The 26,879-nt window shown below is 39.1% G+C and overlaps 1 protein-coding gene across 1 annotated transcript in view; it reads right to left on the bottom strand.

Moving 5' to 3' along the window:
- Positions 1-26,879, bottom strand: part of LOC134841909 (uncharacterized) — a gene marked incomplete at its 5' end in the record, with an annotated part of 52,546 nt that overhangs the window by 18,789 nt on the left and 6,878 nt on the right. Inside the window, 5 exon segments of the mRNA XM_063857980.1 lie at positions 8,647-8,812; positions 9,440-9,619; positions 12,868-13,104; positions 13,730-13,928; positions 16,198-16,292. Coding sequence (XP_063714050.1) covers positions 8,647-8,812; positions 9,440-9,619; positions 12,868-13,104; positions 13,730-13,928; positions 16,198-16,292 — 877 coding nt within the window.

Here is a 26,879-nt window from a genome sequence, read left to right as displayed (position 1 = left end):
AAGCGCAAATGAGGCAACGCAAGAAATATGACGAAAAGATACTAAGAGCAAAGCCATACGAAGTGGGCCAATACGTGTGGGTCTTCCAAAATGTCATACCGCCCAAGGGAACAAAGAAACTACTCAAGAAATGGAGAGGACCGTTCATGATTACGGAAGTACATCAACAAGGACGGTTCTATCGCTTGAGTACAGGGCGAGCAGCACATTACGAAAATCTGAAGCCTCACGTCCCGTCCCCGGAGGACTGGTGCCTACCAAAAGACATGGAAGGTCTTGAGTACCTGGTGGTGGAACCAGCGTGCGAAGTGAATGAGAAAGGCACTAGAGAGAAAAATGATGGTAATGAGAACTTGAGTTTGGACGACAACGAAAAGATAGAAGTGGAGTCGGATGCAGGTTCATTTGTAGAAGAAGACTGGAACGACCCAGAGCAAAACGAGGTACCGAAGTGGATGGAGCCGGATCGACCAACACCACCGGAAACCAGGACTGGCAATCGTAAACGAACAGGTATGAGGTACAATAGGTACGGGGATGACTTCTTGATCGATAAGATACAGCCAGACAAGTTGGGCGATGAACTACTAAGCGCAGGCGAACTGGAAGCCGAAGAGGAATGGCAGGTCATTGACGAGGGTGGACATTATCCGCAGGATGATTACTCGACGCCAGAATTGGAGACGGATCTCGAGCAGAGTGAAATAGAAAGGAGGGAGAACACGAACTTGAGGATTCTAGAGTGGATGCGTGATGTCAAAGACGAGAGCCGCGAAGGACAAAGCATTCAGCAAATCGATGTATCAGCAGCAAATTACATGAAGACAGAGGACCCTCTTTTCGGATGGACAGCAACAGACAGGCCACTGGACATCCCTAAGGACAATTCAGACCCGACTAAATCGACGGGGACGTCGATAAATATTTTTGTCCGGGGAGTGGGGGTAGGACTTACCCACACCGAAAATTTGATGATAAAGAAGCTCAAGGAAGTGAGGGAAACAAGCGGATTGGAACTGGAGGAAGAAGAACCAGAGCCTACCATAGGAAGGAATTTCAAAACGAAATTCGAAATACCCAATGAATACTCAGAGAACATCATGATAACGGATAGCGACTTCATCCTGTCAAACAGGACCAGCGCGATCTGCATCACGGCGGACATGAGTTTCAAATCAAGATTGGAGGCTGACTTCAAAAGAGAGTACCAGAACGTAGAGTTTCTGTTCAGACAGAGGCCAGGACTGGGAGGCATGGCAGCGCTTCCACCGTCAGTGGCACAAGTCCCGGGCAAATACCTCTGCTTCCTAGTAACGAGAGTCAACGACAGAAACACAATTGATCCCGAACACGTGATATTGGCACTGACAAGACTACGTGACTTCATGATTGAAAGAGGAATAGTGGAGGTCTCGATGCCGGTGTACGACCCAAACAGGGGCAAACTGAGCTCGAGGGAATTGTATGCTATCCTACATGTGGTCTTTGCAGAAACAGAGATAATGGTGCATCTTCACAAGAAGTACTACTTGAGCATCGCCTGAGTCGGGTACATGGAGGTATCAGGTCGGTTGTGAGGGAGGAGTCTTGAGTTAGGTACTGGGGTGCGGCGCAGGTAAAGGGATCTTAAGATGTGATTGGCATGACAATTGAATTTTAAAAGAAAGAATTGATGGTGCTAAAACATAAAATGAATCTGCATGTTCTTAAGGGAAATCCAATCGAATTGCTTTAAGTGATATGAGAATGATAAGATTTTAACCATATGGGTAGAAGGGGGGTCTCTAGGTTAGGAACGTGACATGCTAAGTTTTAATGAGCTTTCTGTTTTCAGATCAAGTTTGAAAAACAAAGTTGAAAATCCAACTACACTCAAGCGAGAAACAGAAAGAGAGAATATTGATTGAACACGCGATAATCCGAATCTACAGCAAGTACTTGCAAGAGAACATTTCTAGAGAATTCTTGAATTGGGTAATACTTGAGTTGGTAAGGTAATTCTTGAGTTGGTAAGGTAATTCTTGAGCTGGTTAACATCTACCTACATACATCCCGAAGTTACAAAGAATGGCAGACCGATTCTGGAACTCCGTGCCCGCGGCCCTGAGGAAGCCCACTCTTGATGAGCTGTACAGGCGCCTGAGGGACTTGGACTATACCCAAATAGACGAGAGAATGGCGGTGATGCTGAATGCCATCCTCCAGTTGGAGGACCAGGGTGAGTGCAGGGAGTCTGCAACGGAGGCTGTCTTGATGATCGGCTACACCACCGAGGGAATATCGAACCAAGAACAGACCAGATGGTTGTCTTGGAATGTGGATGGAGGAGTAAGGGGTTTTGACTTGGCAAGGAATCCTGGCCTGAATAACAATACCGAATATGGCGCAGGGGAATTCCCACTACCGACTAGGCCAACAGTAAGGTCCACCAGCCAGAGCTCGAGTAGGGTGCCATCGATGTCGCGAATGCAACAGACGACCGAGGCATATCCGGATCTAGGTGTGCTAAAGAAAGAGCTCGAGAAGAACACGTTCGAAGGGAACAGGGACATATTCTTGGGATCTCTCGAGGATGACGCTTGGCAGGAATTCCTGGAGGAATTCAATCAAGAAGTGGGCAGCGAGACGACGCTGGACAAGTTCAAGAAGGAACTGTGGGACGCAGTAGTGAGATTCGGGGAACCGCTCCTGATAGGAACGGGCCTGGATGAGAAAGCTAGAAAAGAGCTACTGAACAAGCTAGTGGAGCTGAGGAACGCACGATCGAAGACTAGAAAAGAGAAATGTGAGGACAGCTCTATTCTGAAACAAAAAACTGTGGATAAAATGGTTGATGATATAAAAAGGGATAAGGTTGGGACTAGTAATATGATTAAAAGTACTAATATCCTTAAGGCTCGAGCAGGGGGGAGGCAAGAGTTGGAAGGAGTGGATGGAGAGGTCGAATCAATGATGATAGCCACAACACCCTCGAGCAGAGATGTGAAGACTCGCAAGAGGAAGAGAGAAGTGGAAGGATGGGGTAGTCCTTCAGTGGATGCTGTTTCGGAAGGAAACTTGAGAGAGACGGCGCCCATCGTTTTGGCTCGATGCAAGACGGCGGCATACAAGAACAGCTCGGAGCTCAGGAAACCACTTGAAGTAGAAAAGGAAATAGAGGTTTCCGCCAGTTCGACGTCAGAAGAAGACTTCAAGCCTCAGAAGATAAACGTGAAGAGAGGTTCAACGAACGGACAGGTAGGGGAAGTGGAGATCGGCAAAGAATGGATCTCGAAGGCACATCAGGACATGGGCAAACAAGTGACGAGTGATCCATTGGAGAGGAACAAGACGAGGAACACTTCCCGGACGTGGTGGGTGGCCCTCGAAACATTGAAGGAAATGGAGGACTGCTTGAAGAAGTTGGACAGTGGAATAGCTCGCAAGCGACGCAATTGGGCCACCCAGCAAAAAGCCGAGGTTAATAAGATAGAGATGGCAAGTCATCTGAAGAGGTCCTGGCAGAGTTTGTTGAAGGATCATTTTGAAGAGGCGATGAGGACATCCTCATCAGCACCGCCACTAATGGCGAATCCCTTCGTTAGAACTGCGGGACAATTAATGTTCACCTGGAGTCTGGTGGGAATAGAGTTGGAGACATTGACCTCGTATGACAGGCTGAAGTTTGGAAGCAAGAAGCTAGAGGTGTATCAGGCACTGATGCAACACGTGGCCAGGGACAATTCAGGCTTGAGCCTGGCTAGAAGAAAAGATGCCACATGTTTCTTGAGATGGATAATGTCAATGATGTCTGATAGCACCATCCTGGCATGCCACCAGAGAGCAAGTGGAAGTAAAACCATGGAGAAAAGAGTCTCAACGATCATCTTGAACGTATATCAGAGTACAGGAATAGAGAAAGAAGATGGTTCCAGACTATCCTTAGAGAACCATCGAAAGCTGGACGAGGTACGGAGGTTCTCTAATAAGAAGTTCGAGGAAGAACATGATGTTCACCGTAACCTGGCCTCGTCAGAACAGTACTCGAGACTCAGTGAGAAGGGGGAATACCAATATGTGTCTGGAGTGATGGGAATAGCCTACAATCCCTTCTTAGACTCGGAAGCTGGAGGAGCCCACAGAAACCATGAGGTAGCGGAGCTACTGAAGTTTTGGACAGAAAGAATAATTGAAATAGACGCGGTGGAAAAAGAGGGGCCGAGCCTGGGCCTGAGTCTTGAGAAAACACCAGAGGTGATAAGCATACCGCGCTCAAACAAGAGAGTTGAAGTGAACATGGGCGGTGGAAATGGCTTGTTAACCACGAACTTGGGAGTGATATGGAAGCTACTAAGACCCTCCTGGTGTCCACATCCCCATGCGAGTCTAATCGAGGAAACCACCGAGCGAGTGAGGTTAGCACCAACGGAAGATGAAGATCTGGCGAAGTTGAGTGTGCTACATAAGCTAATCACGCCCCAGATGCAAGAGCCAAGCGAAAGGACGAGCGACCCCGGGTCAGCAAAGAAATTGGAGCCGGGTAGCTGTCTGGATTCGACGTGTGGGAACGGAGAGCACATCTGCGATGGACGGTCATGCGTCAGAATACTGTCGTTTCAAAAAGAAGACCTGGTCACTTGGTTCGAGGACATCACAGAAAGGGAGAAAAGTGAAGTGCAAATAATAGCGGAATGTTACGCGAGAACCACGGTGAATATAGCGACAGCTCTCGGATTCTTCTCGAGAATGTGTGGTCTGCAGGCACTGGAGAGACTGGAATCTAAACATCATTTAGTGACGGCGTTGAGCGTAGAATCATGGCCCGGGGTGTTGCAGGTGACTCAAAAACACATCCGGAGCTGGAAGGTTGGTCTTGAGGCGGAAATGGGATTTCCCATGAGCGAAGCTTATGGCTTGCCATTGAACGCGAAATCGCTGATAGGGTCAATGATGGCCAACTTGTGCGGAAGTCACTACCCGCTACACATGGCGATGGTGGAAGTGTCCAGCCAGAGAATACTGGTGGACAAGGCCTTCTCAGTGCCCAAGTGCGTGAGGTTGGCTCGGATGTCGCATCACTCGCACAAGTTGTTGAGAAAAATCAAAGGGACAGTACCAAAAGAATTGAGAGATGACTTAAGCGAAATCTGGGGAGAAGATCTTCTGAAGTTGGAAAGAGAAAACACAAGCGATCACGAGAGACAAAACGTGATCGGAAAACCTGTGGGAAGTACTCCGAACCTGGAAGATAACGACACGATGCACGAGAAAATGATGGAGCTTGAGCCTCTCTTGGAAGCCTCAGGGGAGCGTAATCTCAGGAGCATTGAGATCTCTCATGGGGAATGCCCATGCCACTGTTTGGCACAAACGGTGTGGTATCCAGATCACAAGAACCTTTGCCTGGTGTGGGATGTGGAAGAGATTCGGTCGATCGGACTACCGGATCACCGGCAGAAGGTGACGCTCTTAGTAGTGAGTACGATGTTAGCTCTGAGATGGATAGAAGAGAATATAACGAAGTATCGGGAGGCGACGACGCCAACGGCTGAGTCAATATACGCGATAGACTACAGCAGGAGACTCGAGTTGTTTGAGACTGCGTGCAAAGTATTCGCCATACCGACGGAAGTCAGGCACGTATGGAGTCGCTTGAGGTACTTTCCATGGTTTCGGGCGACACTGACGTCTTGGTTGTACATGACAACGAAAGATCACATGAGAAAACATCAAAAAGAGTATCGACAGTTCCAGGCCGAGATTGGGCCGGAAGCTTTCAAGAGACCCCTGCTAACCCATCGTAATGCGATCACGACAGGATGGAAAAGAGTGGGTAAGATGTCTAGAGACAATACCAAAGCGAGGGAGTCGATACTAGAGGAAGACCTGGCGAAGAACGTGAGCTTGAGCCTGCACAACTCCTTTTGCTTGAACCGAGAAGCTAGGGTCAAGGCACTACCCAACCAAGCAAAGAGGTTGCAGGAGCAGAGAGAATGGATGCGATCCTATGAACAGCTGAAGGCTTGGGAGGAGATTGTGATTAGTTCCGATGATGAAGAGGAACTGTTGAGACAGTTTGCCGCATCTAGCACTTCAGGATGCAGTACCTCCAAGGCGAAGAGTACGAGATGAATGGGCAAATCGGATGGATCTTGAGTCTTGAGAGGGAAGGGGGGCTTGAGCGTGGATCCGAGTGAAACTTGGATTCACGAAAAAGAAATTTTAACAAAGCAAATATTGTTACTAATATACTATATTTATTATATAAATCGAAATGCTGCATGACAATTTCCTGATTGAATAGGACAAAAGAGATTTTAAAATGATTGGCTTGAAAAGCGAAAATTCAAGGGTGCAGGTGTATGCAGATTTTGGTTGCTGTTTAGCAATAGTGTGAAAATTTTAAATGGCTGTGAATTTTGGGGTGTAGATAAGCTTAAATCTGCTGCAAACTTCTGTAAATGACCACTGGCACTGTATCTTGAGCAACACTCTGTTTTTCTGGGACTCACTGGCAGAAGACAGCGCGCGATGAGGACATCGATCTCGAGTCCGGGGAGTATGTGCCAGTCGGTCATATTTGGAAGTTTGACCTTGAGAGAAGCAAAAAACACTTGATTTTGGAGTGAAATTTAATTTTTCAAAATTTCGAATGGAACCTGTCATGCACGATTTTCTCGCGATAACTGAAAATCAGAAAAAAGAAATCAGAACAATTTCAGAACGATTGAGTCACACACGCGGGAAAGTTGTAAGAAAAAGCAGTAGGAAATTGCTATTCGCAATTTCCATCACTATCATAATCGAGAGTAGAGCTGTCCCATCTGTGACAGAGACAAGAGCATTCCCACGAATTGGATTATAGCGACTGGAGTGTTATTCGGAACTGGACTAGAGTGAACCTTCGGTGGAAAGGTGGACAACTTGAGTGTCCTAATGGTTCACAAGAAAACTATTGTCTAGAGTATAAACTCGTTCTCATTGTTAAAACTATAAAACATTAGACTCATTTAGTTACGTTATTTAATTCTTGAGTTAACTACCGACTGGATTATTTCCCACTTCTTGAGCGTGCTACTATGTGAGTACAAATTTAAATTCCTAGAGTGTGTTTTATAATTGTTATGTTGAGGTAAGGCGAGTTTTAGGTTGATCCATCTGAAATGGATCAAAGTTCCACTGTCTAATAAAAAGTAACTTAACGGATTGTTCCAACCCGGTTTTTAACGGCGTTCATGTATTTTGGGTATCTAGAGACCTAAGTATGGGGACGTTTCTAATTCTAGAGTGGGGGGATATTTTAGTAGTAGCCTTTAAGCTGTAACGGGTCGTAGTCTCATGTCACAAGCGAACCGAACTGGCTCCGACCGTTCTTGAGGTAGAAAAACACAAGAGATGGTGTCCCTGACCCTTGAGCCAGTGGTTATAGGGCCTATTTTTCTTAAGCCTCATGTGTGACTGCAGTAGACGAATGTTACAATAAGTAGTTTGTTTATTTTGTTTGATCGGTGGCTTTCATGATAAAATTTTCTTACTCATAAAATTGGGATAGATTATTTGATTACATTGATGTAATTATTTATCCACATTTTAATTGATTTTTTCACAATTACAAAATTACCACTGAATTATTTGTTTAAGTTTTGGCTTTTTGGTGCCAAACTAGAGCAGGCTATTACCGCCGAGCAGCGGATCTTTTGATTTTGTTCATTTTTGCCAGCATAAACATTTCGTATATTTTTTAATTAATTTTAGCACGGGACATTTATGACTGCGATCTGGATTTGAACAACACTATTTATGATCGTTTTTTTGGGGGTAAAACTGGAATTGACAGAAGGTTAATGCGCTGAATTTTGACAAAATAGACTAAATAAAAACAGAGTCGGGAATGAAATCTGAAAAAATCACAAGACAGAAGAGAGTAACAAAAAAACTTGATACAATTCTCGATCGAACAAGAACTGCTTAAAAGTATGCAACCAACACAATTTACTAGCAGAGACTAAGAAACCATACTTAATTTATTTCATATTCCACTTAATTAAAATATAAAATCAGTTGTGTACTTCACAAGTTGATGAAAATTATACTTTTTACTGATTATGAATTTGAATTTTTAATAATCATGATTGGAAACTCACAACAGTAAAAACGGATTGTAATTCCCCATCGGAAAAATATTCCTAAAATTTTACCTCTAAGATGAAAAACCAGGCTACAAAGTGTAATGACAAGTGGTCATTCTAAAAGATATAAAATAGATAAAATTTAAAACTTGTTGAACGAATATTGATTAGCTGTAAAATGAAGCATTTTTACTGATAGTCATCGGTACGTTTTCAGTTTTTTTACTACAAATTTTTTTAATTTTTCCAAAGATTTTTAGCTTGACCAAATAGTTTGTAAAGTTTGATATATCAAAATTTATAAGCTATAAAATGAAGCATGGCGACCATGAGTTAGTTAATTTTTAAAGTTTACTGATGACTTTCAACTTGAAAGCAATTTGGGTCAATCTGGGAGGAAAATGAGTTTATTCAGAAAAATTGATTCCAAGCTTTGCTTATCGGGCCTGTTTTAATAGGGCCTGTTCACGCCCTAACATATAATACAAATTAGGCTGTTATAAAAAAACACCATGAATTCCGAGAAATGAAGTCTGACCATTTTGACATTTTTGCCGAGATTGGGCTGGACGATACATTCGTCATCTTGACACAGCCACTGCTGGAAGTCAATGGGAGAATCCAGGTTGTGTCTGCTGTTTGTAATCACCATAAGAGACAGCGCTTGCTCAGGGGACAACAGTACGGCTGCTATGTTCACAAAGCTACAAACCCATCAAGTGAAAAGAAAACAGTTAACAAATTCGCTATGAACACCGTCTAAACTTTCCTAGAGATATCACCACCGCCAAACTACACCAAAAAGAAAATCTTGCTTGGCGTTTTCATCTAGTTTTTGAACATCTTTTTGAAATTTTGAATTCAAAAACATTAAGGATTGCGTTTTGTATAATTTTGTATATAAATATATTAAAAATTCGAAACCTTTTAGGTTGCGTTTTGTATATTTTTGTGTATCCAAGAAAAAATACAAAACTTTGCAGAAAATGCCATTTTGAACATATATTGTTTGGAAGGTTTTGCCGAAAAAAAGTTTTTTAAATTAACAAATTAACATCTCTATGAAGGGTAGCAAAGTAGTCGCCTATCTGCCAAAGGCGAAAACGAAGAAAGGCAAAAAGAGCAAACTGTATTTCCAGGTGGGGGCTCAAAATACGCTTTTAATTTTTAACCCCGGCTGAGTTTCTTGTACCTTTCGTTTTAACCTTAAAATGCATTTGGCCTGTCACTTCATTGTTGGCAGTGTTATTTTTTGAAGTTTAAGATAAAGCTTTTTTGATGTTTCGGATTAGAAACATATATTTTCGAAGTTTTAACTTATGGTGTATTACCTCTCTTTTGCTTGTGCATTGAACAGTCTACTGAGCCGGATGCCCACCCCCTTCTCGCTACTGTATCCGACCACTCTCTGCATGTTGATTGCACTCAACTCCCTGTCCAAATTGAGGGGGTGCTCTTTGTTCAGTCGCCACTCGATCCACTTCTGAACATCCTCATCGGAACTGGAGACACTGAACATGAATATGTCACGATAGAGCGGAAGGACTCAAAAAGCGCAAATACTGGCTGTTGGGGGGGGGGGGGGGGAGTTCCGGTGTTTGGTGCCGGGGGGGAAGGGGGGTTGCCGGGGGATGCCCGGCGGGGATGGGGGGTCGTGTAGGTTTTAAGATTTTAATGCCAAGGCAAAATAGAAATGGCGAATAGATATTTTCTCTTCATAATTGGAGAATTATAAAAGATTCTTTTTATGCCATAGATCCTAATTAAACTTTTGGAAATTTTGAAAAAGTGTTCTTTGAAATCGCCATTTGTGTCAAAACACTTCCCCTTATCACTTAAAAAGAATACGTAAACGGTTGAGCTTGTAAAAAGCAAATTTCAAATTGGTTTGCTTATGATGCTCCTCTTTACAAGAATAAAATAACATGCTCTATCCTTGAGATATATGAAATTCTTGTGAAATAAAAAACTCTTGAGACTAACGAAACTTTTGAGACATGTGAAATTCTTGAAACATATGCAGGATCTACTTACTAATTGCCCCCCCCACCTTTTAAGAAAGGTGGGCAACTGTTAAGTAGATAAAAATAACGCATTTTTGACCAATCAGAATGCAGCAAAATTCTAAATCTCAATAGAAAGCTCACTGCCAATTTACTACTTGTATTAATAGGGGTGGCAACTCTTAAGTAGCTATCAAAGGGGGCAATTTTTAAGCAGATCCCATATGCAATTGACACTGATTTCGATTTGTATTTTAGACAAACTTAGCTTGAAACTTTTTTATACAACTGTAGAATTGGTGATTCTACTGTATTACATGCTATAGTAACCTGAGCGTAAGATTAAATTGTCATTAAGTTAAGTAATAGAGCAAACAAAGGGTAAAGTTCAAAATAGTTCATTCTTCGAATATATCGTCCCTTCTATTCCAGAAAAAAAAATTTGACAAAATCGGACCCAAAAAAGCTAACGTTATAAACTTCAGAGGAGCGATACTAGAGATGATTTGACCCGAGCATACAAAAAACAGGAACCCTCAGACCCTTGGGGGGGGGGGCAAGTAATAACGGTCCCCGAAAGTGTAAATGACCCTATCAGAACTCGGAAAGTAGCGGCGGTGTTGGGCTCAAATTCTAGTATGTTGTAGGCCTAGTTAAGGGAAGCTTAAGTTTGGAATCCCAGCGTCCTAGGACCCCCACCGGTTTTATGCCCTAAGTAAACAAACCCACCCCTAATTTCCGGAAGTCGTTTCTCAGTCTCCAATGATCACAGGGATCTGAAACTTGGAGGGATGATAGCTAATGGCAAGATACATCTTGTATTATAGTTTGAACCAAATCCGGTGGTTGGATCGGAAGCTATTAGCACTTGGAAAAACACCCCCCCTAGACCGGAAATAGGAAATTTACGCAAAATGATGAATGGTGGCATAAATAATGAATTTATTGCGTCAATGGACACAAAATACGAACCCCAAAAAAGACCCCTTGTGAGTGAAAAACCTCCGGCGACTCCTTCCGGTGTTAATAGCTTTTCTCCGGTAAAAGTGATAATGGACCTTAGAAATGGGATAACTTGTGAAGTATTGTTGGGACATGAATGAAACTTTGTAGTTAGGACCCCATGGGATTCTGAACCAGATATGGAATTTTGACCCCGGTTGATCCCTGGGTCAGTTTAGCTGTACGAATGATCTTTTAATAGCATTTCAATTAGACTAAAGAAAAGTAGTCACAGAGGAAGTTGATAGTATTAGGACCGTAGTATGAGAATTAAGTCTCCCAAATATTATGAACGGACGTGGAGTTTACTTGGCTTCACGGAGGTGACTTTTAGTTTAATTTGACCCTAATAGACAAACTACGTTCCCCTGATAGCTAGAAGGTCAGGATTGGAATAGAGTACAGATCGAAGTTTTATATGCCTGAAATTAATTAGTTACCCATGAAAAGGGCCTCCCCCTACCCTTGGGAGGTCGGAACGTTAACGAGATAATTAAAATAAAGACCTTGGGAGGATCACTGAATAAATATAACATGGTTTGGAGGTTGAGTTGAACTCGAGGGCTGAAGTCACGGAGGTCAGGAATTAGTTGATTAGAATCGTGTGACATTTGTTTGCTTGGTCAAGTTGTGACACCTACCGCATACCGGGTATCTAATCAGCGTGAAAAGATTGATAAAATAAAGCGAACTTGGCACGTAGCAGAGTTGAGAGGGGGAGGAATATAGTCTTAAACAAGTGCGGACGGGTGATTTAAGCGGATGTCAGGATGAATGGCGTGACTTAACTAAAAGTAAAGTCTGAAGAAAGATAAAGAATTGAAGGGTACCGGAGAGCCTGTAAGATTCAGAACAGTTGTTGGCTACTATTAAGAGTAGATGGTTCTCAGTCAGAGAAGAGAGCAATTGATACTGAGAGAGAGAGAGTATAGTTGGTTCTCAGTTAGTTAGAGAGAACAACTATTGCTAGTTAGTCAGGTAATCGGTTCTCGGAGTAAGAGACCAGTAGATAGTTGGTTCTCATCAGAGGTTCTCTAGAGAGAGAGAACAGTTTAGTGATTAGTGAAATTAGTGGAAGTTAATTGCAATTAGGCAATTTGGCCAATAAATCTTGGACCCTTTCCTTTTGATTTGATTATTAGATTATATTCTGGCCACTCAGAGCCTTCTGTAATTGGACATATAATCATCTAAATTAATTTATCATTGGAAATTCTTGCAATGGTTTCGAGAAGACAAGACAGCCGGAAGAGCAATACACAGGAGGGGGCAAGCAACATAATACAATACAGAATAGTTGCCACCAAAATAACCCTTTCGGGATTGTAGATAGTAGTGAGTCTCGGTCGCCCCGCTGAATTCACTGACCAAGGGACGACTTTGCGGTGTCGTTAGGAAAGAGAGAACAAACCTAGAGAAGCAACCCCCTAAATCTACAACAATCACTAGGGAAGAGGCCAACTCCTTTAATCTTGAATTTTTGCTTCACGGAGGGTAACGTGCGCCAATCCTCTAAAAATCCTACATTTGTTACCGTCTCGTACTCTTACTATGCAGCAATATTGGCAGAAGATTGCGTTAAAATGTTTTAACTTTCTCAGTTCGAATCGACTTATTCCAAATAACATAACACGATTTTCAGAATATCACTAGATCGGTTCTACAAAAATGTCTACTCTAATTTCATCAAGACAAAAATTTATTCTTGAGCATTGTTTTCTGATTGGGGTAGGTGTTGGAACATCTAATCTTACCTGATATCTTCTTCTCCTAGCAATGATGCATCTTGCAGTTTTTCCGGTTCATTCTTTGCAAAGTCAACACTCTGGATGTAGAGACACTCCCCCCTCAATCTGGGTGAGATCACTGGGGAGGGGGAGTTGGATTGAGTCCTGTAGTGGGCCAGAATGTCCAGTTCTCTCGGGGTGGGGAAGAAGTTTCCTCTGGAATAGTAGCCGGACGAATAGAGGGGGGCAGCCACGTCTTCCTCGCTGGAACATGGCATCGTGTTTTCATTATTAAGAAACGAAACTACTTAAAAAACGGTTTCTGGTAAGTTAAATAATTAAAACCATAAACATTTTTTGTTTTAACGTATCTTTTCTCCATATAACGTTTTCGTAGCTTCAATAGATTTTGAAAAGTTGTAATTTAAAATTTAAGCTAAGTAGTTTATTTCAGCCTAATTTAGTTTACTATGTCGTGAAATAATATCTCTTATCATGAAATATTTTAAGATCACACCAATCAGCACTTTGTTCCCCCCTCTAAATCTAGAGCAAATTCGTGTTGCTGATTATATTCTACTAAAGTTGGCTCATTTCAGTTTCCCTCAATATTTTGAACTCAATTTTGATTTTTTGGCTCTTTTCCAGTCCCCCCCCCCCCTTTCAAAATACCGAGTTTTTTTTTGTTTTACGTGTTATTACGCTGTAAAGTATGAAGAACATATCTGTTCACAATTGTCGATTTGTTCACCACGCCCAATTTCATTGCCTTAGGACAACGTTAATTAAGCTTTTCAAAATTGAATTTGAAAAGGGGAACTGGAAAAGAGCCGATTTTTTTGCTGCGTAATAATGTGTTGCCATTGGCGTGGATACGATTTTTCATCACCTGTGGGGTTCTACTCTCAAAGTGAGAGTGAGACATGGCACTGCCGTAGTCACGGGGAAACTGTCCTCGCCAGGGGGTCCTTTCTTCTCCGGCTCCCCCTGGAACACCCGCAACTGGTGACCCCCCACCCGCAGAAAACTCTTGCATTCCTCCCCCTCTCCCCAGTTTTCAAACAGAGCCATTGCCCCCATACCCGCCACTAAAAGATTAATTATCAATAGTAAGGTATCATGAAAACTTGAAGTGAACTTTAACTTCATTAGACAGTAACAACAGCATGGATTTTTTTATACCATCTGAAAAAATTGTTGTCTTGTGATCAATTTTGTAGGGTTGACGGGTTTTAAGTTTCCCATACCCCAGAAAGAAAACAAAAATACAAATCTGCCCACTATTAATGTAGACTTTTTCTCCAAAACTGAAACAGACGTGCCAATATTGCAATTAATACATGGATCATATCTCCACAAGATCTGAAATAAGTAAGATTTTAAGCAGATCAGATCTGATTCTCGAGTTTTTGTTAGGTACGGGTTGCTAGTTTGGCTAATTTGGGAGATTTAACGCGCGATACTTTTCGTGCTTTCAACGTGTAAGCGGATTTTTAATCCGTGTTAAAGATCGTTTCAAATTGAACTTAGGCAGGCAATTTGTCTCTATAAAACTTTGCTACTTGCGAATTATTGTTTCGACTTTTGTAAGGAAAGTAACGGAATATTTGTGCTCGTGTGGTTTTTTTCAGACAAATTTCGACTTTTTAACAAAAAATTTTTGACGGAATTTTTGCGCTATTTACGCGTATAGAATTCCCGAATATTAACGCGTATAGAAATCCCGAATAGAAATAGTTCCTATAGTTAGGCTATCTGGCATAATTTCTACGATACTAGGAGCACAATCTACCACTCTGTACTTTATATGGCGTGTGGCGGGATGATTTTAAAAAAAAATTCAAAATTTTGAATTTTTTTTTTCGAAAAACTCATCTTTTTTAGCAGCGAACACTGCTTCAAAGACCTTAAAAGACAGTCGGAACATACAGGCCCTGATACAAACATTGTTGTTATCTTTTGTACGTAATTGTTCCGATTTTCGAAGCGAAAGTAACGGAATAATTGAGCTCGGGGTTGATTTTTTTTTCTTCAGACAATTTTCGACTTTTTAACTAGCCGTTTTTGGCAAGTTTTTTTTATCATTCAAAAGAAATTGTTGTCCGGAACTTAAATTTGAAAAGATATTTTACCTGTGATTGTTTTTTGTAAAATTATGGAGGTTTAAAATGTGACAATTGACGCGGGATAAATTACGCGTTATTAACGCGTAGGCAGAGATTTATTCCATCTTAGAAATGGTTCCAAATTGATTGGAGTAAGTTTGTTTGCTATAAGTCAGATGTTACTAGGAGTGAAACTTATTACTTTGTACTTAATATGGCATGTGGGGTGATGATTTTCACAAAGTCTGAAATTTTTTTAAAAAAATTTTTCTTTTTGTTTTAATTACATCATTTAACTTTTCATGCTATTACTGCTCCATAACTTTAAAAGACAGTGAGAGTATTCAGGGTTTTACCCTGATATGAACATTTTTGTATAATTTTGAAAAAGTTTCAGGACTTCCTACACTCAGGGAAACTTAAAAAGGGTAATTTAGAAAGGGGACTGCTCAAGATTTTTTGACAGAGTGGGTTTGTAGTTTTTTTGAAAAAATTTGTCGATCGGTCTTAGGTCAGCTAATTTGAAACTTTCGTTCTCCTCCTAAAACTTAAACAGTTCTCGTCCGCACGCAATTTTGTGGAGGAAAAGGCCGTTGTTGAGAATTTTCAAACGAACTTTTTTGACCAAAAACCGTGCGGTGTGGCTTCCCCTTAAAATTACTATTAATTGGAGTTAGAAAAAATTTAGGATTTATTAACATTTGACCAATTAAAAAAACTGACGAAAGTGGAAACTTGAAGGCAAGACTTACAAGCGACAGTTTGATCGCAGGGCGTATATATGATTTTTTTCGAGGTGAGAAATTAAAAAAAATCAAAAATTTTGTCGACTTGATTTTTTTTCGACCAAATTGTTTTTCTGAACGCTATTAGAACACTATAGAGACGCTGTATTGACAAACTTTTGACAAAGTTTTGAATTTTTTATAGTTGGTCGACCAAAAAGGATGGTAAAACATAATACCGAAGGGGGGCCCTTTGGTTGGTAAGAGTGTCGATCCCTGAGGAGAGCGGGTGTCTGCCCCTGATTTATTTTTGTGTTGGCGAGGTGGATGAGATAGAATGAGTAAATTATCCGTCTATTTAAATAGTTGTTAAAATTATCAAGATTTCGCACGCCAAGTTTTTTGCACGCCGCTTCTGAATGGATAATTCAAATACAATCGATAAAATATATTTTTTTAATGATAAGAATTTTTATTCAAAAATTATCTGAATTGGAAAAACTGAATGCTAACTCATATGGCCTTACCCGAGAGAGAGGCGTCGTTGCGGGCAATTCCACTGACCCTGAAAATGAGGCTGGTGCCAGGATTGAGTGTGAGACCCTTCGAGTTAGCATGCAACCTAAAGAAAGGCAATTATTAAATATGTCTTTGGATCTCTTTAACTATCCCCCCTAGGGTACCCAGCAACGAATTAACCTATAAAGACATAATTCAATGGTTAAGCACATCAGAATTTTGTACCTAGTTGCGATTCTCCCCCTTTTTGCATATGGAGGATAGTTAAATCCGTATATTTTAATAAAGACAGGGGCAGACCTGGGGTTTTCTAGAGGAGTAAAAACAGATTTTAACAAAGGGGATGGGTTAAAAAATTGAATATTTTGTGCATATTTGTACACCGATTTTTGATTTTTCGAGCTCCCCTCGGAATCCTGTGTGATATCACAAAGAAGGATAAAGCAATTATAACTTTAGCTGTCGAATAAATATTTTTACATCAAGGTTCTTTTTTGCAGTAAGTAGAAAATTTAAAGCGGCTCTCGGGAAGATTTAGGCCTTCTTTCTCGCGATGTTTTGAACCCTCAATCACCCAAAAGGACCCTCGCATCCTCTTCTTTAGCAAAAAACTTTTTTTAACTGACCTAGTCACAAATTTTTTTAAATTTCTTAAACGGCTGGGCTCCAATATACAAACTAAATTGAGATCGAAGCGCGAAAAAAAAACGTATTGGTTAGACATTACGAACAGTTCTCCAAAACCCGGTCAAAAAGTAAAATTCGTTTCTATAATTGGCCCATAGAAGGACCTAAATAATTCAAGGCTTGAACTACGAAATACACATGTTAACTTTTTTTCTCTCAATCTAATTATTCAGCCTAAAAGGATTTAAGGGGTAATTTGTCCCACGCAGAGCCTGAAATTCACTTCAAAAAGTCACAGTTGAGTAATCAAACTCTAAAAGTTCATTCTCTTTGACTCTATCACCTCAACACATCTTACAGTCGTGTTTCAATTCATTTTAAGAGAGAAATTAACCGATAATACTAATCGCTTTAGGCAAACCAGGCATTGGCCATGAAAAAAAAACCTGTACAGCTATAGCTTTGAGCCCTTGAAATAATATGCTCTCATGAATCTCCCTTAATGACGCCAATTAGTAGCATCCAACTTGTAAAGTTCAGTTTCTAAGGGGGGTCTTTTACAACGCGACACCACGCCATTCACTTTTTAGTCGTGAACAACGGCAAAAAAAAACTTTCACCATTGTGAAATAGCGCAGCATTGGCAATGACTTAGAATGCACAGTATCCTAAGACATGTATACCTTGCTTGGAAAAACGAGTTAGAACGGAATACTTATTCAAGACCTAAATTCAATTCCTAAACAGTATGATGCGCAGTATGACGCAGGCTAAATCTCTTGTCATAAGAACCGGATGCGCAAAAAGTCTAAACCAATCTATCCCTTCAAATTATCCAAAACTGAGTAATTTTTTTTCTTTTTTTTTTGAATTTATGAATACCGAATTCTAATAGGCTGACAAAATGTTAGAGTATGGGGTCCTACTAGCATGAAGGACATCCCCGTCGCGTAGGGATTTAAGTCCCACACGGGGCTTTTGTATGTAGTGGACTGTGAACAGGGGGGATTAACAAGGAGGAAGGGGCTGTTTAATTGTGGATTGAAGATTGCGATTCAACCGGGGGGAGGGGTGAAAGGCGTTGGGGGCGCGGAAACTTGGGCGATGCAAAGCTAACACATCAGTTGCAGGGCTGAAGTTGTTACGTTATAGCTGGGGTGAAGTCTCAGTTTCAATGGATCTGTTCATGAGTAATGCAGATCTGGGCTGGTTTCCACTCCCCTCCCCCACATTTCAATTTTTCTGTTTTCATAACTGTTTTTTTTTTGTATTAAAATGGCGGAAAGTGTGATGCTACAAGGCAAATTATAAAAGTCAAATTGTTCACATTGGTTATTGTTCCGACTTTCGATACGAAAGTAACGGAATATTTGTGCTCGGGGTGGGTTTTTTTTTTCTTCAGACAAATTTCGACTTTTTAACTGGCCATTTTGATGGAATTTTTTTTATATCATTCGAAAGCTATTGTTGTCCTGAGCTTAAATTTGAAAAGATGTTTCACCTGTGATCATTTTTTGTAAAGTTATGAGGGTTTAAAGATTGCCATTTTGACCAATTTGGGACAATTAACGCGCGATATAATTCGCGCTATTAACGCGTAAGCGGAAATTTAATCCGTCTTATAAATCGTTCCAAATTGGTTGAAGGAAGCTTATTTGCCATAATTGATTTGTTACAAGGAACGAAATCTATCTTCTTAGACTTTATATGGCGTGTGGGGGGATGATTTTCATAAAAAATTTCAAATTTCAGAAAAAAAAAATTTTTCATTTTATTTTATTTCATTTAATTTTTTTTTGTTATTACTGCTGCTCCATAAACCTTAAAAGGCAGTCGGAACATTCAGGGCTTCACCCTGATACGCGCAGTCTTGTTTCGTTTATCATGCAACTTAGCAATTCGGCATGACAAAGTTATTGTTCCGACTTTCGATACGAAAGTAACGGAATATTTGTGCTCGGGGTGGGTTTTTTTTTCTCCAGACAAATTTCGACTTTTTAACTAGCAATTTTTGACGAAAAATTTCTACATCATTTGAAAGCTATTGTTGTCTTGAGCTTAAATTTGAAAAGATATTTCACCTGTGATCATTTTTGGTAAAGTTACGGGGGTTTAAAGATTGCCATTTTGACCAATTTGGGACAATTAACGCGCGATATATTTCGCGCTATTAACGCGTAAGTGGAGAGTTAACCCGTCTTAAAATCGTTCCAAATTGGTTGAAGGAAGCTTATTTGCCATAATTGATTTGTTACAAGGAGCGAACTTTATCCTTTTGTACTTTATATGGCGTGTGAGGGGATGATTTTCATAAAAAGTTTCAAAATTAAGAATTTTTTTTTTATTTTGTATTATTACATTTATTTTCTTAATGTTATTACTGCTCCATAAACCTTAAAAGGCAGTCGGAACATTCAGGGCTTCGTCCTGATACGAGCAGTCTTGTTTTACTTTTTCAAAACTAAAATTCAAAGGCCGGAAGGGGGAGTGAAAAAAAGCCCACACTCTTAAAAGTGTTCGCGTGTTTTTTTTTCGAGTAGTCACTTTGAATTATAAACAACTTAAACAAGGAGAAGTTACACGTTTTGGATCAACTCTGTTGTTTGATTACAACCTCTGGAAGACTGGTTTTCTTAGTTAGTCGTCCCTGAACCAAATTTGATTGGCGTCAAACGTAGCGAGATTTGAAAGCCCGGTTTTTATTGACCTGGCCTTGAGCCAATGACTATGGGCATTAACTTTCCACTCGTCGTGTGTGACGGTTCAAGCAAGTTACATATTGTTTTTCATGGCGCTGCATAATGTTCTGGAAAACTGGTCATCCCAACTACATTGAAATCGCCGACAAACATTTTTTAATCGTGGATATGCATACACCGGCGATCAGAACCGGCGTAATGAAAACATTTTGTTAGTTTGTAGATTTCCAGCTTTTTTATACAAAAAGATCATGATTTCTAAAACAGGCTATAAAGACATGAAAAACACGAGAGCAATTACCTCGTGCTTGGAAAAAACTTTTTCTCTTATGTTTACTTGAGGTCAAATACTCTCGTATTTTTCATGTGTTTTCACTTGAAATACATAACACAGAAGCATCGCTCAAGTAAAAACACATGAGTTTTTTGTAAAGTCCAGGTCTCATTAAAACAGCGTGATGCAATATTATCAGATGAGAAACACGATTAAAGCAATCTCGCACCAAAGTATTATTGAAACGAGCAGTCTTGTATTAATTCATTTTCTTTTCTACAGCTTGAATGAGCAAACGTGGAACTGGAGACAACTTTTTTTCATTTATTTTTTTGCAAAATAAAAATCAAATCAAGGTTTTAAGTTTTTCTAATTTAGCAGAAACAACAAGTAACAAAATAAATTTTATGAAATCTCACAGTTTTTATGTGGAAAAAAAATCAAACATTTTGGAAGCAGAACGGAAATCAAAAAAATTATGATGGATTTTCTTGAATTTGGAGATTGCAGAACTAATTGGTTATATAGATCAGTTATTTGACATCTTAGTTTTATAATGGTCAAATTTCTGATGACTTTTAATAGTAACCAAAATTTAAATATGAATTTGCGGTGCGGAGTTGTGTGCATCCTTAATGTGTTAATTCTCAGGTTTGTAATCATTTCGCAAAACACCTGATCTCAAAATGATCAGAAATGAATTCACCAGAGGCGGTTTTTCAGAATGAGGTATGAGATTAGTTTTTTGACAATGATCTCTGAAATATGACTTTTGAAACAACGAAATAGACACAGAAATGCTTGTGTGATTAGATTAGAAATCAATGTGAAATAAACGTTTGCGACAATTTGTTTTCTTGAAAGAAATATTAATTTAGTTAGTGTTTTGTCCAAAGTTTTCATAGCAGCAGAAAGTAATCACGAGAACCACTGGAGAAGCTTACCATTCCGGGAGATAGGCCAAAAACTGACCCTGACTAAGTAATGACTGGATCACGGAAAATTGAATCAAAAACAAGAGCCCCGTATCGGAAAATTTTTGACATTCTGGAAGACCTGGAAGACAGTCACACGTTTAATATCTGAATGTAAAGAACTGGATAAAATAAAACACCGGAAGTCAGATACTAAATACAAACTTAAGAGGTTATCAAATGAACACGTCAACCAGCAGCGCAAAAAGTCCTTAAATTAAGGATGAAAAGGAAAAATTGGCGATAAATAATTTGTACACCAACTTCAAAGAACTCAAATTGACACTTAGAAGGACCAGATCTAAGATACCACAACACAAATCCAGATCTTATCTCAAAAAAATCAAACAAAAAAGTCAAAATTCGAACTAAATTTTGCTATTCATTTGGGTAAAGGCGCTGTAATATAATACATGTAAGACCCAAGCCTAACGATCAATCTTTGCATGATTATCTCAGATAAAAAAAACATTGATTGATGTTAAGGATTGACTCAAATTGACAAAAATTCCAGGCAGCCCAATTATTAATGAATGAAAATTAAAAGCTTGACCTTAACCTGATCGCATTATTATTCCGATTTTCGATACCAAAGTAACGGAGTATTTGTGCTCGGGGTGGGTTTTTTCTTCAGACAAATTTCAACTAGCCATTTTTGACAGAATTTTTTTTTATATCATTCAAAAGGTATTGTTGTCCTGAGCTTAAATTTGAAAAAATATTTTACCTCTGATCATTTTTCGTACAGCTACGGGGGTTTATGGGTTGCCATTTTGGTCAATTAGGAACAATTAACGCGCGATATATTTCGCGCTATTAACGCGTAAGCGAGAGTTAATCCGTCTTAGAAATCGCTCCAATTTGGTTGAAAGAAGCTTCTTTGCCTGAATTGATTTGTTACAGGGAGCGAAATCTGTCCTTTTGTACTTTATATAGCGTGTGGGGTGATGATTTTTCTTTAAGAAATATAAAATTACAAAAAAAAATCATTTTGTTCTATTTCAATTAATTTCTTAGTTTAGTTACAGCTCCATAAACCTTAAAAAGCAGTCGGAACATTCAGGGCTTTGCCCTGATACGAGCAGTCTTGTTCCTGTTAAAGACGAGGCGTGCCAAGAAAGAGTACCCAACCCGATGAAAATTATGGACAGTCAGATGCTTCCAAACTCTTTCATAAAAACGTCAAATGTCATAGTTTTACCAGCTTTGAAGAACAACATGGAAAAAGAAGATCTTTCGTGGAATCAATACATATGAACGAAAAAGAACAGGAAACAAATGCAACAAGACTGCTCGTATCAGGGCAAATCCCTGAATGTTCCGACTACCTTTTAAGGTTTATGGAGCAGTAATAACATTAAAAAAATTAAATTAAGTAAGACAAAATGAAAATTTTTTTTTCTTAAGTTTGAGTTTTCTTTATAAAAATTATCCCCCCACTCGCCAAATAAAGTACAAAAGGATACAAAACTGCTCGTATCAGTGCGAAGCCCTGAATGTTCCGACTGCCTTTTTATGGAGCAGTAAAAACATTCAAAAATTAAATGAAATAAAACAAAATGAAAAAATCATCCCCTCACACGCCATTTAAAGTACAAAAGGATAGATTTTGTTCCTTGTAAACAAATCAATTATGGAAAATAAGCTACTTTCAACCAATTTGGAACGATTTCTAAGAGGGATTAACTTTCCGCTTACACGTTAATAGCGCGAAATATATCGCGCGTTAATTGTCCCAAATTGGTCAAAATGGCAATCTTTAAACCCCCGTAACTTTACAAAAAATGGTCTCAGGTAAACTATCTTTTCAATTTTGAGCTCAGGACAACAATACCTTTTGAATCATATTTTAAAATTTCCGTCAAAAATGGCTAGTAAAAAAGTCGAATTTTGTCTGAAGGAAAAAAACCCACCCCGAGCACAAATATTCCGTTACTTTCGTATCGAAAATCGGAACAATAACTCGGTTTGATCATTCAAAATGTGATACACTCCGTCTACTGACATGTTTTATTTTAGATGAGAGCGCGAAATTCAGAATTGAAAGTGTCGCTAAATCCAATTCAGGCGATGAACAAGTTGACCCCACGATTTGGAAACATAAGTTGAGGACGTTTTTTACGCCAAGTGAGCGAACTGCTAGAAATATCACGTAAATCATAAGTACAAACTGCGGTCTGGGAGGGGGCAACTCGAGGGCCTTGAAAACAGATTGCCTTTAAAATGCTAAGATGTTGGGATGGAAGGGCAGTCCGCAAAAGATCGTCGAAAGCCCAAACACTATAGGAGAAAATGGAGAGGAAGAAATGGCCGAATATACACTCAACAAAAATTATTAACAGTACATGCATATCGTAACAACCATGCATAACGTTAACAGTACTGTAGATGGTTGACGAATTTTAAAAACTAGCGTAGCTAATTTTGTATCAACCAAAGAACCGAAGGATGTGATGAATGCAATGATTTTGAAATTATTGCAATGAAAAAAGTTTTTTTTCAACTCAAGTCTTTTTTACATGACATAGGCTGTGAATTTAATGATGACTTATTTTTTATGCGTCATTAGCATCACGTCTGAATTTGTAGAAAGAGCGGCTGTGAGTATACCAAAAAACTTACTGTGAGTATCAAAAATGATGAGCGTCTGATATACAACACAGAAGTTTCGCTAGCATATGCGGTCTTGGCAAAAAACTTGATGCTTGACGTATCTCCATTCCAATTTTTAAAATCATTTAACTATTTAAAAAATTTATTTTTGAATTTAAAGACAGACAAGACTGGTCGTATCAGGGCGAGGCCCTGAATGTTCCGACTGCCTTTTAATGTTTATGGAGCAGTAATAACATTAAAAAATTAAATTAAATAAAACAAACAGAAAAAAAAACTTCTAAAATTCAAAATTTTTCATGAAAATCATCCCCCCACACGCCATATAAAGTACAAAAGGATAGATTTCGCTCCTTGTAACAAACCAATTATGGCAAATAAGTCTCGTTCAACCAATTTGGAACAATTTATAAGACGGATTAAATCTCCGCTTACGCGTTAATAGCGCGAATTATAGCGTTAATTGTCCCAAATTGGTCAAAATGGCCAAAATGGCCATCTTTAAACCCTCATAACTTTACGAAAAACGATCACAGGTGAAATATCTTTTCAAATATAAGCTCAAGACAACAATACCTTTTGAATGATATAAAAAAGTTCCGTCAAAAATGGCTAGTTAAAAAGTCGAAATTTGTCTGAAGAAAAAAAAACCACCCCGAGCACAAATATTCCGTTACTTTCGTATCGAAAGTCGGAACAAAAAAGAGAATACAAGCTTTGACCTGGCAAGATACAGAAAAACCGAGAAGAAAAAAATAGAGGATAAACAATCAGTTCACGGACAACATGGTATGTCCAATTCCAGACAATGAAGCTTTAAACTCTTTAAAACTGTAAAAATACGGGAATATCAAATTATCAGTAACAACAAAGACAATAAAGGCGTTGCTCTACGACAGGTACTAAAACACATCAGAGAATAACCAGTTATTACTATGGACACGGAATCGTTATGGAAACGGAATCGTTTGGACACGGAATATGAACACGGAATCGTTATGAACACGGAATCGTTATGGACACGGAATCGTTATGGACACGGAATCGTTATGAACACGGAATCGTTATGAACACGGAATCTTTATGGACACGGAATCGTTTTGGACACGGAATCGTTATGAACACGGACTTGTAATGGACACGGAATCGTTATGGACACGGAATCGTTATGAACACGGAATTGTTATGAACACGGAATCTTTATGGACACGGAATCGTTTTGGACACGGAATCGTTATGGACACAGAACCGCTATGAATACGGAATCGTTATGAACACGGAATCGTTATGGTCACGGAACCGTTTTGGACACGGAATCGTTATGAACACTGAATCGTTATGGACACGGAATCGTTATGGACACGGAATCGTTATGGACACGGAATCGTTATGGACACGGAATCGCAGGATTCTGTCTTTTCTAATGAGAAAGAAAAACAAGTTGAAAGCGCAGCAAAAGAGGAATCTACAAGCAATGACAGTCGTAAAACACGAAACAGAGAAGAAGAGACCAAACAAAACATAGAAATAACGAGGACCCAGTATCTGTTTCAGACCAGATAGTACTGATCTATCAATAAAAAAAAATGGCAAAAACACCCGAAAAGACAGGAAGAAAACTCCTCGGATCTCAATCGGCTGAAGGATCTACAAGAATAACGCAGGTTGAGAAGGCCAACAACTGATTGAGAAAACACCAAAGTTATCATCTGTTGGGCCCATGCACTAGAAAAGTATCATTTAGTGCAAAACTGGAAAACGAGCCTACGTGATGAGACCAAAAATTCTTTAAAATTTTTGGGGCGCGAAATGAAAACAGTTTTCCAAAAAGTTTGAATCAAGGGCGGATATTACGCCTCACTTAAAATTCATCACAAAGACTAGGCTTTTTACTCTGCCACACTTTTAATACTTTGGGCTGTTTATTTTGAAAACTTACAATATTAACAATAAGTCCAAAAAGTAATGACAAACATAGTGTTTGGAAAAATTATATTTTTGTACATTATTGTTGTGTTGTGTGCATTCCTTCCTAAGAATATCATTGGGGATTCCAAAATTTGGTTTTTTGTGTGCATGCTTTCTGTATGATATTGTTTTCCAGCTATGAAACAAAAAAATCTCTAGTAAATGGCTTTGGATGTAGTTTTGATTATGGATAAACACCTTCGCAAGTGTTTAAATTCCAATTCATTAGTAGATATTGATTTTTTAATTTTTACTAATATTGATTTTATCTAAATATGACATGAAATGCTTAAATCGGAATATACTAACCAAGACTGCTCGTATCAGGGCGAAGCCCTGAATGTTCCGACTGCCTTTAAAGGTTTATGAAGCAGTAATAACATCAAAAACATAAATGTAATAAAACAAAATGAAAATATTTTTTTTTCTAAAATTTGAAATTTTTTATGAAAATTATCCCCCCACACGCCATATAAAGTACAAAAGGATAGATTTTGCTCCTTGTAACAAATCAATAATGGCAAATGAGCTTCTTTCAACCAATTTTGAACGATTTCTAAGACGGATTAAATCTCCGCTTACGCGTTAATAGCGCGAAATATATCGCGCGTTAATTGTCCCAAATTGGCCAAATTGACAATCTTTAAACCCCCATAACTTTACGAAAAATGATCACAGGTAAAATATCTTTTCAAATTTGAGCTCAAAACAACAATATTTTTTGAATGATATTAAAAAAATTCCGTCAAAAAGGGGTACGTAAAAAGTCGAAATTTGTCTGAAGAAAAAAAAACCCACCCCGAGCACAAATATTCCGTTACTTTCGTATCGAAAGTCGGAACAACAAGACTGCTCGTAACAGGGCGAAGCCCTGAATGTTCCGACTGCCTTTTAAGGTTTATGGAGCAGTAATAACATTAAATAATTCAATGAAATAATTAAAATGAAATTTTTTTTTCTAAAAATTGAAATTTTTAATGAAAATCATCCCCCCACACGCCATATAAAGTACAAAAGGATAGATTTCGCTCCTTTTAACAAACCAATTATGGCAAATAAGCTTCTTTTAACCAATTTGGAACAATTTCTAAGAAGGAATAACTCTCCGCTTACGCGTTAATAGCGCGAAATATCGCGCGTTAATTGTCCCAAACTGGCCAAAATTGCAATCTTTAAACCCCCGTAACTTTACGAAAAATAATCACAAGTGAAATATCTTTTCAAATTTGAGCTCATGACAACAATACCTTTTGAAAGATATAAAAAAATTCCGTCAAAAATGGCTAGTTAAAAAGTCGAAATTTGTCTGAAGAAAAAAAAACCCACCCCGAGCACAAATATTCCGTTACTTTCGTATCGAAAGTCGGAACAACAATGACCCCTTCACCCCACTATGGTGTCCGATAAAAAAATTGGTCTTTTTACTTTTTCTTCTCTAATTTAAAGTTTGTTGTATTCGATGTATAAATGCAGAGAAAATTACACTGATCATACTGACTAGCTTGGTAAATTCAAATGCGATCAGTTTTTCCCTT

The sequence above is a fragment of the Symsagittifera roscoffensis genome, chromosome 3, assembly GCF_963678635.1.
Source record: "Symsagittifera roscoffensis chromosome 3, txSymRosc1.1, whole genome shotgun sequence".
Classification (NCBI taxonomy): domain Eukaryota; kingdom Metazoa; phylum Xenacoelomorpha; order Acoela; family Convolutidae; genus Symsagittifera; species Symsagittifera roscoffensis.
Note: the sequence above shows the minus strand (reverse complement) of the source record. Positions and strands in the feature narration are given on the sequence as shown.